Source organism: Oryx dammah, unplaced genomic scaffold, assembly GCF_014754425.2.
Source record: "Oryx dammah isolate SB20612 unplaced genomic scaffold, SCBI_Odam_1.1 HiC_scaffold_24, whole genome shotgun sequence".
NCBI lineage: Eukaryota > Metazoa > Chordata > Mammalia > Artiodactyla > Bovidae > Oryx > Oryx dammah.
Window position 1 is genome coordinate 52,222,004 of NW_024070208.1, and position 16,885 is coordinate 52,238,888.

Below are 16,885 nucleotides of genomic sequence, written 5' to 3' on the forward strand. Positions count from 1 at the left end.
AGGACTGTCCCAGGCAAACAGGAGGCATAAAATAGGACTGTCCCAGGCAAACAGGAGGCATAAAATAGGACTGTCCCAGGCAAAGGACGTAACATATTTATGAACAGTTCACAATTATGAAACTTTAATTTGACATTTGGCGGGGGGGAAGAAAGAAGGAAAAGTAGACAGCATTATTTGAGCATAGCTTTCCTTACAACAGAGTGCTGAGAAGGAATATAAAGACAAGAGCACTCATATAATCACCCAGGAGACCTGATGACGTAAGAGTTCTACTAAAAATCAAACTGAACAAGCACTCCACTTGTTAAACTAGTCTCAGAGACTTATATATCAATCAACTCTGTCTCATCTAAAACACAGACTCAAAATTTACAGATTATAAAATCTGTAAATGAATACTATCAGTACCTAAGAATATATATATAAGAAAAGAATTACCTGGAAGAATAATAGCATAAAAACAATTAAAGACAAAGTTCCAACTTTATCAAAAAGTAGTGACCACACTGCTTTTGGGGGTTTCAATAATAGCAACAGAAGAGTTTGTATCATAAACAACAGCTAAAACACATCAACAGGCCTGAGGTAAATAAGTAAGGCTTTAATACTAGAGCTAGGTCCAAAAATTTTGATCAACTTCAAAACAGCTAACAAAAACTTGGTAAACAGGATGAGATAGGTAAATCAAGTAAAATAATTTAACTTAATCTAATCCCAAAAGCCTGAAATTTAAAGATAGGTAAAGTCAACTACTGGAGAAGGCTATGGCACCCCACTCCAGTCCTCTTGCCTGGAAAATCCCATGGATGGAGGAGCCTGGTGGGCTGCAGTCCATGGGGTCGCTAAGAGTCGGACACGACTGAGCGACTTCACTTTCACTTTTCCCTTTCATGCACTGGAGAAGGAAATGGCAACCCACTTCAGTGTTCTTGCCTGGAGAATCCCAGGGACGGGGGAGCCTGGTGGGCTGCCATCTATGGGGTCGCACAGAGTCGGACACGACTGAAGCAACTTAGCAGCAGCAAAACCAACTACTAACAAGCCTAATTACCAACAGACTGCTTTTAGTTATCTAAAGAGCATCAAGTGGAAGCCAAGGTGGCGGGGCAGGGGGCATTGATGCGGGCTGCTGACAACTATATGTGTGGCAGGTGGAGCACTAAAAATTTATTTGACGTTCCTGTTCCTCATGAGGACAAAACAAGACTAACAATCCTCACTAGCAATGTACCAAACAGGAATTCTAGAATGCTGGGCATGTGACTCAAATCTGTATTGGAGACCCTCAGGCAGGCAGAAAGCATGAGGCCCAAGTTGATTCTGAGAGTGAAGATCCATGGAACAAATTCTGAACATTACCGCCCTAGAGTAGCGGTTCTCATACTCCAGCACCCTCAGAATCACCTGGAAAGCTTGTTAAAGCACAGATACAATAATCTAATTTCCATAAATATTTAATAAAGGAGTTTTTTTAAACTTGAAAGAGTATATATGTTTTAAAGGTCTGTGATACATCTTAAAATATATGCAAAAGAACATTCTGCAATCACAAAGTTTTGTTGAATAACCAGTGCATAATCAATATTCTTTTATTGCTTCTGATATACAGAAATATACTGTACCAAGAGAATATCTTTTGACAGAGGAAGGTAAAATTTTACTAAGATACACATTAGGCAAATAATTAAATGTCATCAAAAGGATTTGCTATACTTAGGTTGAAACATAGGAAAGTGGGGGTTTTGTAGGTGATTTTTGTAGGTGTGTAGGTATGATTCAAGCTAATATCTCCAGAAAAAAGAAAAAACAGGTAGTAAATCCATCACTGATACTTAACCTTGAGTAAATCATATTATCAATATAAAAGGAATTATTACTTAATTACTATGCATCAGAACTTAAATTTTACCACACTCTCTACAAAACATTTAATATGCAATTTTCCCATACATTTATATAATATAAATAACAATATATATTTACATTAATCTCATTAAAATATCATTTAAAGGCAATGACTTTATGTAAACAAAGCCAAACTAACAGCAAATATTCACTGTATCAATTCCTCAACATTGCTTATTAGATACTATAAAGAACAATTTTCAAGTTCTAAGCAGATGTTTTATGACCTGAGTTTTTATTAAAAAGAATTTACTATGTATACTACACATTTTATACTTACTCCCTTTTATATTATAAAAATGGAATGCCTAAAAAGTCTGTAATGATGGTTCAATGAGTAAAAGGTTTTATCTCCTGTATCAAATATCATGCCATTCTAATAAATATTAAAATATACATATCACTAAATATTTCTAATTAAGATTTTACCTAGCAGAGAAATAAAATCACAGACCTTTGTAACAATATGTCTTAATTCTGCAAAGAAAAGAATCTATTGGACAACAATAACTTTAGTAATACTTATATTTACCTCTGCTTGTTGGAAATATAATAAAATATTTATAATCACTGTTAAATGTACTTTTCAGGCTGAGAAATGGTCAAGAACAATAGGGAAAAAATAAATAATATATCTATCTTTGCAATTAAAACGTGCAGACCATCTAACTTACCCTTCTTGTACATAACCAGAATAAACTTTTTTCCAGAAAGATACATAAAAGCGTACTTATGCACTAAACTGGAAGGAAGAGTGGTAAGACCATGCCCAAATGATAATGACTGTAAATGAGTAAGAAAGCAAAACTTAAAATACTAAACTAATTTGGCATTCAAAGTTAAGTAGATATGTCTAAATATGGGTGAAGGAGAGTGCCTAGAATTTGTTTTTTTTTTTTCCTAAAGGTTGCCATTGATAATAGTTTTTGATGCTTGTCATATGGCACAATTCTTAGCGACAGACACACTAATGAAATAAATGTATGTATTAGCACAACTGTAAATACCTGAAATATTTTCACATTACTTTCATAAGTTTCTAGAATGTTACTGATTTTAATTTCGTACCAAATCAGCCTATTTCATAAACTTCTAAGTAGTCTCAGTGTAAGAAAATGGATTTTCATACATATTTTCTCTGCAGCTACATCTTACCTCTTCCTTCATCTAATCTGTGTCTCCTGATTACACGTTGCCGTTTTTCTTCTTGGCGTAACTGAAGGTGTTCTTCAATGTTAACCCCGGGCACTGGGACAGCTGGATGATGACAATCAATCAGTTAGTTTTATAATAGATACGACAGAACTAAATGAAATTCAAGAGAATAAGCCAACAAAAACATTGTCTAAAACACAAATGATTTTTACTGCAAGAATTGTCAATGACAAATTGTCAGTTACCAAACATTGCATAATTAACTATTACCTTAGTTTTTTAACATGTCTACAAGAAATCGTTTAAACTATCAGAATTACTACCTAACAGAAGATCTAAAGGAATCATCTCTTTCACTGCGTCAAGAATTCCTCTTTGTCTTGCCTCTTGACCATCCAATTCTCTCGCACAAGCCTTGCAACATCCACATACAGCACAGCCAGATTCGCCAGAACCACAACCACAGATCCTAAAAACAAATAAATTAATTATTAGCAGGAGTCCTTCTCTTTCTTTAAAACTCCATAACATCTTTTCTGCATTTTTAAGATTAGCTTAAATGAGTCTGCAATGCAATTACCCCTTCAGAAGACCAGAATTTGTCAATTTTAAAGAAAAGGTATGAATAGGTGAATAATTAAAAGGTACGAATCGATATACTAAAAACACCTAATAGGCATAATGAGTATATTTCTACAGAAAATACAAATGGATTCTGCTGTCTTCAAAGCTTCTATTAACAGTCTTTTAGAAGCTTTCATAGTTAGTGAGGCACCAGCAGCTTTAGTACTAAACGGACAGCAAATAAACAACATTGCTATTTCCCAGACAAGTTACAGGAAGTGTGGGCAGACTTCAGGGAGTGAGCTCAGCCTGCCAGGTTCATGCATTCTGTCTCCTTACCCCTTCCTTTCCTTTACACGCCATCATCTGCCATTCTCTCCTTTCACAAACATTACAAATATTTTGTAATATCTGAAGTCATTTGTAATAGCAGTTTTCTGCATGTTTATTCCTAGGCTAACGTTATTCATATATTTATTTCCGCTTCACTAATAAAGAAATCATTGGATGTGGTTAGATACTGTCCATTTAAATCTATAAAAAATTATTGGAAACTGACAGTATATCTCTGGGAAAAAGTATATAAAGAATAAGAATTAACTTCAAGAAGGACCAAAGAATTCAGAAGTTAATTTATGATATTTATCAACGGCTTAGGTTCAGAGATTGGGAACACCTAATTTTAAATGGAAATATAGCTTGGGAGAAATCCAGAAAGCTAAATTTCAATCTCAACTAAAAAAGAAAAAAACACATAATCTTTCTTTTATCCAAATTAAATTTTAAAATAAACAAGTTAAGGGTTTAAATAGAGTAAACAGACCCAAACATACAATTTTCTAGAAGAAATATTATCCTTTAACAAAGAAAGCCAAAGTATTTTTTAACACAGGCTAAAAATGCAAAGAAAATTTATTCTTTAAAAATCGTAATATTCCAGTAGCCTAAAAGAAACAGCCTATTATACACACATGATCTAATTAGCTATGTTAGGCCAAGTTATAAACCCAGAAATATACTCATAGGAAATCCAGACATTATTTGGGAAGAAGCACCTAAGTACTAACAAGGTGTCAAATAAGGAAGCCAGAGATCAAGAAGCGGCTGGTCTCACTGAGTTTTTCTTCAAAAGATTCCCCCTACTTCCCAAAGTTGGCTAATTATCATAGATAATCTGATCTTAGAAAGATAAGATCTATCATAATACAAAGATGCATGATAATTAATTTCATCTCCCAAAGGATATCCCATTGTTTTAGCTATAAACAACTCAAAATTCTATCCAACATTTTAGGGGAAAACTGCATTCTGATTCTGACAAATCCACATAATAACTTTAAAATGATAATACAACAGAATCCTGGGGGAGGGGGAGTGGGGAGACCTAACAAGAATGAAAAGGATAAATATAACAAGCATAATGCAACTTTAGAAGTGACAGTTTCTAGAACTTCTAAAGTTGAAACAGTTTATTAATTAAACAGAAAACTATATGCCACTAATTTAGTATTCAGTATGATCTTTGATAATTCCACACAGAAAAAACTCATATTCAACACAAATTAATAGATATTTGGCCATAAAGAAGTCTTAGAAAAAGACTACAAATGAAGGCAGAGATCCATGCATTAAAGAAATTCATGACCTGTTTTAAAATAATAGTTTAAGTCAGAGAAAGATAAATATATGATATCAATTTTATGTGGAATCTAAAAAAAAAGGCTACAAATGAACTTATCTACAAAACAGAAATAGAATTATAAATACAGAAAATAAACTTATTGGGGGGTAAGGAGAAGAGATAAATTAGATAAATTTATTTAATTTTAAGATAAATTTTATTTAAAGATAAATCTTCTAATTTATTTAAAGATAAATTAGAATATTAGGATTGACACATACATACTACTACATATAAAACAGATAACTAACTAATAAGCACCTACTGTATAGGGAACTCAATACTCTAAAAGCCTATATGAAAAGAGAAACTAAAAAGGAGTGGATATGTGTATAACAGATTCACTTTGCTGTATACTTGAAACTCACAAAACATTATAAATCAACTATATTCCAATTAAAATTAAAATAAAATCTGAATAAGTAGAAAAACACATCATGTTACTGAATGGAATTATTTAATATCATAAAAATCAATTCTAAAACTAATCAATTCAGTTCAGTTCAGTCACTCAGTCATGTCCGACTCTTTGCAACCCCATGGACTGCAGCCTGCCAGGCCTCCCTGTCCATCACCAACTCCCAGAGTTTAGCCCATTGAGTTGGTAATAACTTCAATTAAAGTTATATTTTAATTAATTATCTAAGAATAGTCCCCCAAATGATAAAAAAGACACTGAGAGAGAAGCTAACTTTACTATACAAAATATAAACCACTTAATATTAGCATAAGACTGGATTGATAAACAATAGAGTCCGAGGAAATAGATTATGATATATAAGGAAATATAATAAATGATAAATCTGGTAGCCAATTCAAATGTAATGACTGTACAATTGACTACATAATATGTAAGAAAATAAAGTTGGATATCTACCCCACAACAAAACCATTTCTATTGACATTAAAATCTGAGGAAATAAAACAGGTTTTAGAATAATATTTAAGGTATCATAGAATCAACTAGAAATTGAGGCACCTTTCTAGTCTAGATAGAAAATTCAAAAATTTCAAAGAAAAACATATTTGCTTATAAAAAATGTTTAAATGCTTCTGAATAATAGAATCTATCATAGGCTAAGTAAGCTAAATGATCATCAGTAAATTGGAAAACATGTGCAGAGAAAACAGAAAATGGTTAATACTAAGAATATTCACAGAACACCTTCCAATTGTTAACACAGGCAAAGACTTTAAAGAAAAAACTCACAGAAGAGTATATTTAAAAAGCCAGGAGAAATGTGAGTCATGGAAATATTAATGAAAATAATGATGTGATATCACTTTACATCCACTGAGCTGACAACATTAAACAATTATATGAGCCACTATGGCAGTATTTCAAAAGTGTGCCTTCTTCTGCTATTAGTGAAAGCAGAAACCATTCATCTTTTTAAAGAAATAACCAGCAAGGTAACCAGAACTGAAAGAGACACATGAACCCCAATGTTCACTGCAGCACTCTCTACAATAGCTAGGACATGGAAGCCACCTAGATGTCCACTGGCAGATGAATGGATAAGGAAGTTGTGGTACACATACACAATGGAATATTACTCAGCTATAAAAAAGAATGCATCTGAGTCAGTTCTAATGAGGTGGATGAAACTGGAGCCTATTATACAGAGTGAAGTAAGTCAGAAACACCAATACAGTATATTAACACATATATATGGAATTTAGAAAGACGGTAACAACAACCCTATATGCAAGACAGCAAAAGAGACACAGATGTAAAGAACAGACTTTTGGACTATGTGAAAAAAGGCAAGGGTTGGGACCATATGAGAGAATAGCACTGAAACATGTATATTATCATATGTAAAACAGATGACCAGTAGAAGTTCGATGCATGAAGCAGGCACTCAAAGCTGGTGCTCTGGTACAACCCAGAGGGATGGGGCTGGGGAGGAAGGTGGGAGGGGGCTTCAGTTTGGTAGGTCACATGTACACCCATGGCTGATTCATGCCAATGTATGGCCAAAACCACCACAATATTGTAATTAGCTTCCAATTAAAATAAATAAAACAAAACGAAAACCACCATCAAAAACAAAACAAACCAATACTTTTTAAACGAACAATAATAGTCCTGGGGATACACTCCATAAAAACAGATTCATCAATATATAAAAAAAACTCTATATTTTTTTGTGAAATAAAAATTTAAGTAACAAAATGAACTGAGGACTTGGGGGGGTAAATAATAAAGGTTTAAACAAATTAAATGAAAGAGAAGCACCTTAAATAAAATAAGAATGACTTAGAAATTATTACAATAGAAAATAAATATAATAATTATAGGTGTCTGCCAATATGCTTTGTAAGAAACAACACAACAGAATACACTCGAGCGTAGCTGTGAACAAGGGTTCGGCATATTTTCCGCCATTACTCTCTCTCTCGAGAACTGCGCACCCTCTTACCCTCCAGGGACTCTGTCTGGACGCCCGCTGCTGACGCAGCTGGCCCCGTAGCCCGTGCAGTCTCCGCACACGGTGCACACCATGCACTGCTCCAGCTTCCACTTGTGCATGCCGGGAGGGCACATCATCGACTTCTCGTCCTTCTCATCCAGCTCCTCTTCCAGGTCCTCATCCATTGCGGTGGCCATATTTTCAACTCCAAACCCTATGTAAAAGATCAGTCTATCATTCTCATCTAGATTATTCCCTTGTCTAAAAAACTGGTAATTTTACTTCCCCATTAAAAAAAAATACATAACACAAACTAATCCAAGTGAATATACAAAGGTATGCTAAAATATAACAACAACAAAAATAACATTTAATTTAGGAACCACCAATAAATGCTCTCTTCATTTCCTTTCTGCAAAAAGAGGCAGTGATGACAGGAGGATTTCTTAACTGGAATTATCTATCATTCGTTAATTCTAATTTTTTTCTGATTTTAGTCCCTCTTGTCCATCCTCACCAACAATACTTTCATTCAACAGACCAAAGAAAGTATCCTAACCACATTCTAAGCCAAGACCTCCTTCACTCACTGCTAGAGTCAATCAATATCCTCTCATTGCTAGAAATCAGCTTCTTAGAATATATATTTGACCCTATGACTTCACAAACTACAAACCTCTAATGCCTTTCCAAGGTCTTCAAAGGAACAAAACTGCTTAGCAAGTTAGAGTCAGTCACAAAACTGCTCCCAACTTCCTTCAAGCTCTTTCCCTCTATACAAATTACATTCCACCTGAATTCAAATTCCCAGTGCTTTCTGAACATCCTGTGCCCTTTCACAGGTTCAGGGCCTTTGTTCATCTTTGCTCTACCTGTATCTCTATATCTTATTTATCAGATGCCTCTTCCTATCTCAAAAACTCAGCTCCAAGGTCATTTCCTATGAAAACACTTGCAATTTTTTCCGTGTAAGTCATTATCTCTTCAAAGCCTGTAAATATCTCACTTAAAGCTTACTTGTGTTAGAATTCATTCAAATATTTTTTTAAATACCAACTATGCCCCAGACATTACTTTATGGCAGAATCAACTAACTTTTTGTAAAGGGCTAGGTTGGAAATAATTTAGGCTTTGGGGACTACATAAGTCTATGTCACTCTTCTACAAAAATCAATTAAGTCGCTCAGTCTTTTTCAACTCTTTTTCAACTTTTACAACCCCATGGACTGGAGCACACCAGTCTTCCAAGTCCATCACCAACTTCTGGAGCTTACTCAAACTCATGTCCATCAAGCTGGTGATGCCATCCAATCATCTCATCCTCTGTCATCCCCTTCTCTTCCTGCCTTCAATCTTACCCAGCATCATGGTCTTTTCAAATGAGCCAGTTCTTCACATGAGGTGGGCAATGTATTGGAGTTTCAGCTTCAACATCAGTCCTTCCAATGTACTTTCAGGACTGATTTCCTTTAGGATGGACTGGTTGGATCTCCTTGCTGTCCAACGGACTCTCAAGAGTCTTCTCCAACACCAAGTTCAAAAGCATCAATTCTTCGGCACTCAACTTTCTTTATAGTCCAACTCTCACATCCATACATGACCACTGGAAAAACCATAGCCTTGACTAGAAGGACCTTTGTCAGCAAAGTAATGTCTCTGCTTTTTAGTATACTGTCTAGGTTCATTATAGCTTTTCTTCCAAGGAGCAAGCATCTTTTAATTTCATGAATGCAGTCATCATCTACAGTGATTTTGGAGCCCAAGAAAATAAAGTCTGTCACTATTTCCATTGTTCCCCCCATCTATTTGCCGTGAAGTGATGGCACCGGATGTCATGATCTTAGTTTTTTGAACACTGAGCTTTAAGCCAACCTTTTCACTCTCCTCTTTTCACCTTCATCAAGATGCTCTTTAATTCCTCTTCATTTTCTGCCATAAGGGTGGCGTCATTTGCATATTTGAGGTTACTGATATTTCTCCCAGCAATTTTGATCCCAGCTTGTGAGTCATCCTTCCCAGTATACTCTGCATATAAGTTAAATAAGCAGGGTGACATACCCCTTTCCAATTTGGAAACAGTCTGTTGTTCCATGTCCAGTTCTAACTGTTGCTTCTTGACCTGCATACAGATTTCTCAGGAGGCAGGTAAGGTTGTCTCGTATACACATCTCTTTCAGAATTTTCCACAGTTTGTTGTGATCCACACAAAGACTTTGGCATAGTCAATAAAGTAGAAGTAGATATTTTTCTGGAATTTTCTTGCTTTTTCTATGATCCAATGGAAGTTGGCAATTTGACCTCTGGTTCCTCTGCCTTTTCTAAATTCAGCTTGAACCTCTTGAAGTTTTTGGTTCACATACAGTTGAAGGCTGGTTTGGAGAATCTTGAGCATTACTTTACTAGCATGTGAGATGAGTACCTTTGTGTGGTAGTTTGAACATTCTTTGGCACTGCCTTTCTTTGGGATTGGAATGAAAACTGACCTTTTCTAGTCCTGTGGCCACTGCTGAGTTTTCCAAATTTGCTGACATATTGAATGCAGCACTTTCACAGCCTTATCTTTTAGGATTTGAAGTAGCTCACCTGGAAATCCATCACCTCCACTAGCTTTGTTCATAGTGATGTTTTCTAAGGTCCACTTGACTTCGCATTCCAGGATGTCTGGCTTTAGGCGGGTGACCACACCATCGTAGTTGTCTGGGTCATGAAGATCTTTTTTGTATAGTTTCTCTGTGTATTCTTGCCACCTCTTCTTAATATCTTCTGCTTCTATTAGGTCCATACCATTTCTGTCCTTTATTGAGCCCATCTTTGCATGAAATGCTCCCTTGGTATCTCTAATTTTCTTGAAGAGATCGCTAGTCTTTCCCATTCTGTTGTTTTCCCCTATTTCTTTGCATTGATCACTGAGGAAAGCTTTCTTATCTCTCCTTGCTATTCTTTGGAACTCTGCATTCAGATGGGTATATCTTTCCTTTTTCCTTTGCCTTTTCCTTCTCTTCTTTTCTCCGCTATTTGTAAGGCCTCCTCAGACAACCATTTTGCCTTTTCGCATTTCTTTTTCTCGGGGATGGGTTTGATCACCACCTCCTAGACAATGTCAAGAACCTCCGTCCATAGTTCATCAGGCACTCTGTCTATCAGATTTAATCCCTTGAATCTATCTGTCACTTTCACTGTATAATCATAAGGGATTTGATTTAGGTCATACCTGAATGGTCCAGTGGTTTTCCCTACTTTCTTCAGTTTAAGTTTGAATTTTGCAAGGAGTTCATGATCTGAGTCACAGATAGCTCCCGATTTTGTTTTGCTGACTGTATAGAGCTTCTCCATCTTCAACTGCAAAGAATATAATCAATCTGATTTCGGTATTGACCATCTGGTGATGTCCATGTGTAGAGTCTTCTCTTGTGTTGTTGCAAGAGGGTGTTTGCTATGACCAGTGTTTTCTCTTGGCAAAACTGTTAGCCTTTTCCCTGCTTCATTTTGTACTCAAAGGTCAAACTTGCCTGTTACTCCAGTTATCTCTTGACTACTTACTTTCGCATTCCAGTCCACTATGATGAAAAGGACATCTTTTTTTGCTGTTATTTCTAGAAGGTCTGTAGGTCTTCATAGAACCGTTCAATTTCAGGTTCTTTGGCATTACTGTTTGGGGCATAGACTTGGATTACTGTGATACTGAATGGTTTGCCTTGGAAATGAATAGAGATCATTCTGTTGTTTTTGAGATTGCACCCAAGTACTGCATTTCAAACTCTTCTGTTGACTATGAGGGCTACTCTACTTCTTCTAAGGGATTCTTGCCCACAGTAGTAGATACAATGGTCATCTGAATTAAATTCGCCCATTCTAATCCATTTTAGTTCACTGATTTCTAAAATGTCAATGTTCACTCTTACTAACTCCTGTCTGACCACTTCCACTGTACCTTGATTCATGGACCTAACATTCCAGGTTCCCCTGCAATACTGTTCTTTACAGCATCAGACTTTAGTTCCATCACCAATCATACCCACAACTCAGCACTGTTTTTGCTTTGGTTCCATCTCTTCACTCTTTCTGGAATTATGCCTCCACTGTTCTCCAGTAGCATATTAGGCACCTATGACCTGGCGAGTTCATCTTACAGTATCATATCTTTTTTGCCTTTTCATCCTGTTCATGGGGTTCTCAAGGCAAGAATAATGAAGTGGTTTGCCATTCCCTTCTCCAGTGGACCTCATTTTGTCATAACTCTCCACCATGACCTGTCTGTCTTGGGTGGCTCTACACGGCATGGTTTAGTTAAAAAAAATATCCTTTTATAAATGTAATATACATTCTTAGTTTGAAGGGCCATACAGAAACAGGCCACTGAGAAGTTAAGGCATCAGATTACGGTTTTCAAATCTCTGCTCTAGACATGGAGGACTATGATAATAAGTGACAATTATAAAGTTTGAAAGCTAGTAAGAAAAACAGACATTAATCAAATAACCATACTGAAAAGTATAAATATAGAACTATGACAGAATTGTGAAGAACATAAAGTGCTACAAGACCATAAAATGAAAGAGCAAATCTGTGGGAATCAAAGAATTATTTTTTATGTTTGTCTTTCCGAGCAGACCTAGATTCTCAAACACAAGGTTATATCTTATTCACTTTATCTCTTATTCTCAGTCCACCTTATTCTCTGATCACTTACACTTAGATGTGGTACAGGTCTGTCTAATCAAAAAATGAACTCACAGGATATGTAATCTTTTTTTTTTTAATTTTTGCCACTTCTAAGCTATGTACAGGTTGAGAAATTAGATGACCAAGACTGAATAACTACGTCAAGAGTTAGAATAAAGCAATCCTTAGGAAGTCATGTGCCATACTTTTAACAACAATAACTAAAATACGTTGAGCATTTACTTGTACTCGGCTCTACGTGTATCAGTTCAGTTCAGTTCAGTTCAGTCGCTCAGTCGTGTCCGACTCTTTGCGACCCCATGAATCACCTCTACATGTATATTCCTTATTTAATCACCCCAGCAGTACTATAACCATCATGCTCAAATCAATCTCTAAATTCAAAGCAATCTCAATCACAGTGACAAGTAAAAACACTGATTCTAATTCATACGGTAGACAAAGGTCCCGATCTGACTATATAAAGCAAAAATATATAAACAAAAATAATGAAGAACTTGTCATCAATATTTAAAAATTAAATACAACAAATGAAACCATAAAAAAACGTAGATGATAAGCCACAGGTTGGTTAAAGATATTTCCAATGCACACAATAAATATACAAAATATTCCTACAAATCAATGAAGAAAAAGACAGGCAAATAAGAAAAGTTTGAAGAGAATCTAACTCATTATTAATATCAAGGGAATGTAAATTACAAGAGAAAATCAGCAATTATACTCCTAGTTAAATATAAAATAAAAGGGGACTCATATTTTCACCAACATTTACTAGAATGTTCACAGCAACCCTAACATAACTCAAACTATAAACTATCTCAATGTCCATAACACTAGAAAAGATTTTAAAACTATAGTATAGTCACACAATGTTATACTCTACAACAGTGAGAACGAACAATCTATAACTAGCTGGTAACAACATGGAAGAATCTCATAAACTTGAATGGAAAGAAATACACACAAAAGAGCTCATAAATACATGATTCCATTTATATAGTGTATACAAAATATATACAAAAGTAAATGACAGTGTTAGGTAGAGAGGTAGACAGTAACTGGAGAGGCACACGAAGGGGGGCTTCCTGGGGTACTGGTAACATTTCCTAATCTTGGTGCTGATTATATGAATGTGTTCATTCTGTGACAATTCAAGATGTGTACTTATTCTACGTAAATTTTTCTGAACGTATGTTATACTTCAATATAAAAAAAAAATTACAATGAAAAACCTTGTCAGAGCCATCAAAAGAACAAAACCAGCCTGTGGATACTATTAGAGTGATATGGAAAATGAGACTTTACTTCTAAGAATATACAGTGGTACAACCTCTCTCAAGAAAAATCTAGCACTGAACCTGCAATGTACAACACAGAAGTTATACAGAGCAGAGTCTCCCACATTTTTGCCATGAAACATGAATAAAGGAGGCTTTAAAATTATTTACAAGAGTGAAAAATTAGAAATAAACTATCAGCAGGAGAATGGATAAAGTGCGATATGTTAGTGGTATGGTTTATTACACAGCCATTAACATGAGTCATCTAGATCTATATGTACCAGTGTGGCCATATTTCAAACAAAATGATGAGATTAAAAAAAAAATAATAAATAGATTCACATTATAAAATATCTTTCTATGCATAGTATATGAGCATGTAATATATAAAATATGTAAAAACAAGTAAAAATATAGGAACATGACTGAAAGGATATTAATCAAGGTTATGATCATGCTTAATACAGGGTAGACATGGAGTATAAAGTCTTAGAAGGGGAACGTGGGACTCCTGAATCTGATCTATAATCTCATCCATAAATATTTTTACTGAAAAATGATAAAATGCAGTAGATACAATTTTTATACTGCAATATTATTTTCTATACTTTTCCTGTCTTTTAAGAAAAAATTTTTTAATCCTTTCTTTGCAACCTGTATTTATTATTGATCTTACCCTACCAGTTTGCTTTCTTATGTATTACTTACTAACAGAGTGGATTTAATTTATATTAAGTAAAAAACAAGAACAACATAACAATTTCATTTTGGTTATTACAAAATTTACTCTAAGAATTCAGGACATAGGTATAAACATATTCCAAAATTTCATTAAAGAGTTTAGGAATAATAAAGAAACACTGTTGTTCAGCTCAGAACTCTTTATGAAATATAACTTGAATTGACATTTATACAACATATAGAAAACTAAGCTGCTTCTCTCCTTTATGCCTAATAGGTGTTATCCAAATTTATGGTTCACTAGTTCAGAAAGAAGGGGAAAAAATCCATTTAGGAATAATTAATTTCTGTGTTTTGTTCTTCTCTCTTTTTTAATATCAATATGCTCTAGCAGACTTGCTCTCTTAAAAATTAAAGTATTTTAAATACACATTTAAGATCTTCCCGACCCAGGGACTGAACATGGGTCTCCCACGTTGCAGGCAGATTCTTTACCATCTGAGTCACCAGGGAAGGCCATAAACAAGATAAGGAAAAAAAATAAGAGGGCTCCTGAAATCCAGATGAGCCTGCCATCAAGAAGGTCCCAAATGAATTAAACTTGTTTTTGTTAATTTATACAAATATTAACCCTCAAATGCATTCGTGCTTTAAACACAGCTCAGTGCTTAATTCTAATAATATGTCTCTATTCCCTACTCTCCATCCATATAAAATTAGGAAGAGAAAACCAGAAATTGTAGTGAAGACTATAGGACAACACCAATAGTAGCTAGAAGTAAAAACTGAGAGTAAGAATGAGGTAGACACAACTGTAACCAACACACAAAAATCAAACAAGAAATTCACAATAAGCACAGCAAAGGACTAACTCCTCTCATTCCCCTTCAACAGCCTGAGTCTTGGGGCAAAGGATACACTATATAAGGATCGCCTATAATTTCACTCTTGGTAAAGGGTCAAGGATTCCTACAGATACTCTTAGTTGTGAAGAACTCTTAGTTGTCAAGAACTGATTAAATCACAGGTAGTACCTGCTATTAAACAGGAAGATAATATTTGCAGATACACTGCTGCCAAAAATTGTTATAATTGAAACATGGGGTATAAAAGGACCTAATAACAAAGAGTTTCAAAAAATGCACTTTTCTAGGATAATTCAGTTACTAAAAACGCCAAATCAAAAAAGTATTACATTTGTTATAAAAATAAGGAAACCATACAAGTAAAACAAGCTGATTTGCTCGGAAATCAGAAGCCTCAAATATACTGATTATTCCAGTGAGTGACAGACTGTCCAATAAATAAAGAAATTTAGTAGTTTTCATAATTTAAAAGTATAAAATCAAAAGCCACTTTGGTTGCAAAGTTAGGTTCTTTACCATAATGTTCTGGAAAACTGCTGAAAAGACAACACAAAACTTTATACCCACACACCAACCACCTACCTTTTCCACCTTGGTTCATGGCACCAGTGTCTCGTCCACACTGTCCTTTATTATTCACCCCGAATGTCCAAACTTCCCCATTCTTCATTAAGACACACGTATGAGCTTTGCCCATAGCTACCTGAGTTACAAAATGGCCCTTCAAATCTGTTACCAAACCTACAGGAAAGAAACAAATTTGGTAAGAAACAACTAAAAAGCCTTTCTGAGCCTAGTAGATCATCAGTAATGTAAAATGACCACTGCAATGCAGAACTTTTTATTTCTGGGATAAAATAACCCCAAAATGGGAAATAGTGGCCAAAAGATAGGCAGGGTATCCATAAATTAGTTTTATATGTAATGAAGTTTCAAAATCTTAAAATGTTCTCATCCAGACTTGGGACAAACCTTCACTCTGGCATTAGCTCAGGCCTGCTTCTCCTGAATGCTAGCCCTCAGTGGCAGCACCTCCAACAATGCTTAGGAGGGTTACTAGATTTCAAACTTTCCTGACCTGACCACAAAGGAGTTTTTGAACCAAGTACTTTACTTGCTTTGACCCTTCTCAGCAAAACAGAGTAAAACACACACCAGAGTATTCTGAAATAACATTGTTTCTATAGAAACCTGTGAGATTTTCCAAAGCACTTATTTTTTCAATCCTTTATAATCTACAATGTATTCTTCCACAACCCAACAGACAGCTAGCTCCTAAATTTCACTTATTCATATACTACAATCATTCTACTTGTCATATCCAAGTGCCACCCATATTATCTTGATATTTTCACATCAATTTTAAATTTGACCAAAGCATTTAACCTTATCCAGTAGCATTAACAGTAAAAATTCAAAGATTGTGGAGTATTTCTAATATATACTAAAATAAAAACATTGTAAAGCTGAAATATTTATTTTACTTAAATTACAAATAAAACAATTCTCATATCACACTTTGGGAAAGCTATTCTATATTATGAAGCTTAGATATCACTTCCCAAGGGTGACCTTCCCTTTCACTACCTTAGGTCTTTTAATGAAGCATACCTCAAAAACTCCCATTTTTAGTTTTCAGCATACTTG

At 34.9% G+C, this 16,885-nt stretch overlaps 1 protein-coding gene and 1 long non-coding RNA gene across 2 annotated transcripts in view; both read right to left on the reverse strand.

Moving 5' to 3' along the window:
* MYCBP2 (MYC binding protein 2) overlaps window positions 1-16,885 on the reverse strand; it is a 267,214-nt gene that overhangs the window by 170,565 nt on the left and 79,764 nt on the right. Inside the window, exons 14-17 of the mRNA XM_040266905.1 lie at window positions 15,821-15,979; window positions 7,735-7,939; window positions 3,387-3,532; window positions 3,064-3,165 (exon numbers count right to left, since the gene is read on the reverse strand). Of these exons, the coding sequence (XP_040122839.1) occupies window positions 3,064-3,165; window positions 3,387-3,532; window positions 7,735-7,939; window positions 15,821-15,979 (612 nt within the window). The remainder of the gene's footprint in view (window positions 1-3,063; window positions 3,166-3,386; window positions 3,533-7,734; window positions 7,940-15,820; window positions 15,980-16,885) is intronic.
* LOC120883027 lies at window positions 12,473-13,996 on the reverse strand. Its single transcript, XR_005725646.1, has 2 exons — window positions 12,717-13,996; window positions 12,473-12,640 (listed from the first exon to the last, which is right to left on the reverse strand). It is a non-coding gene; the product is annotated as an uncharacterized LOC120883027 (long non-coding RNA).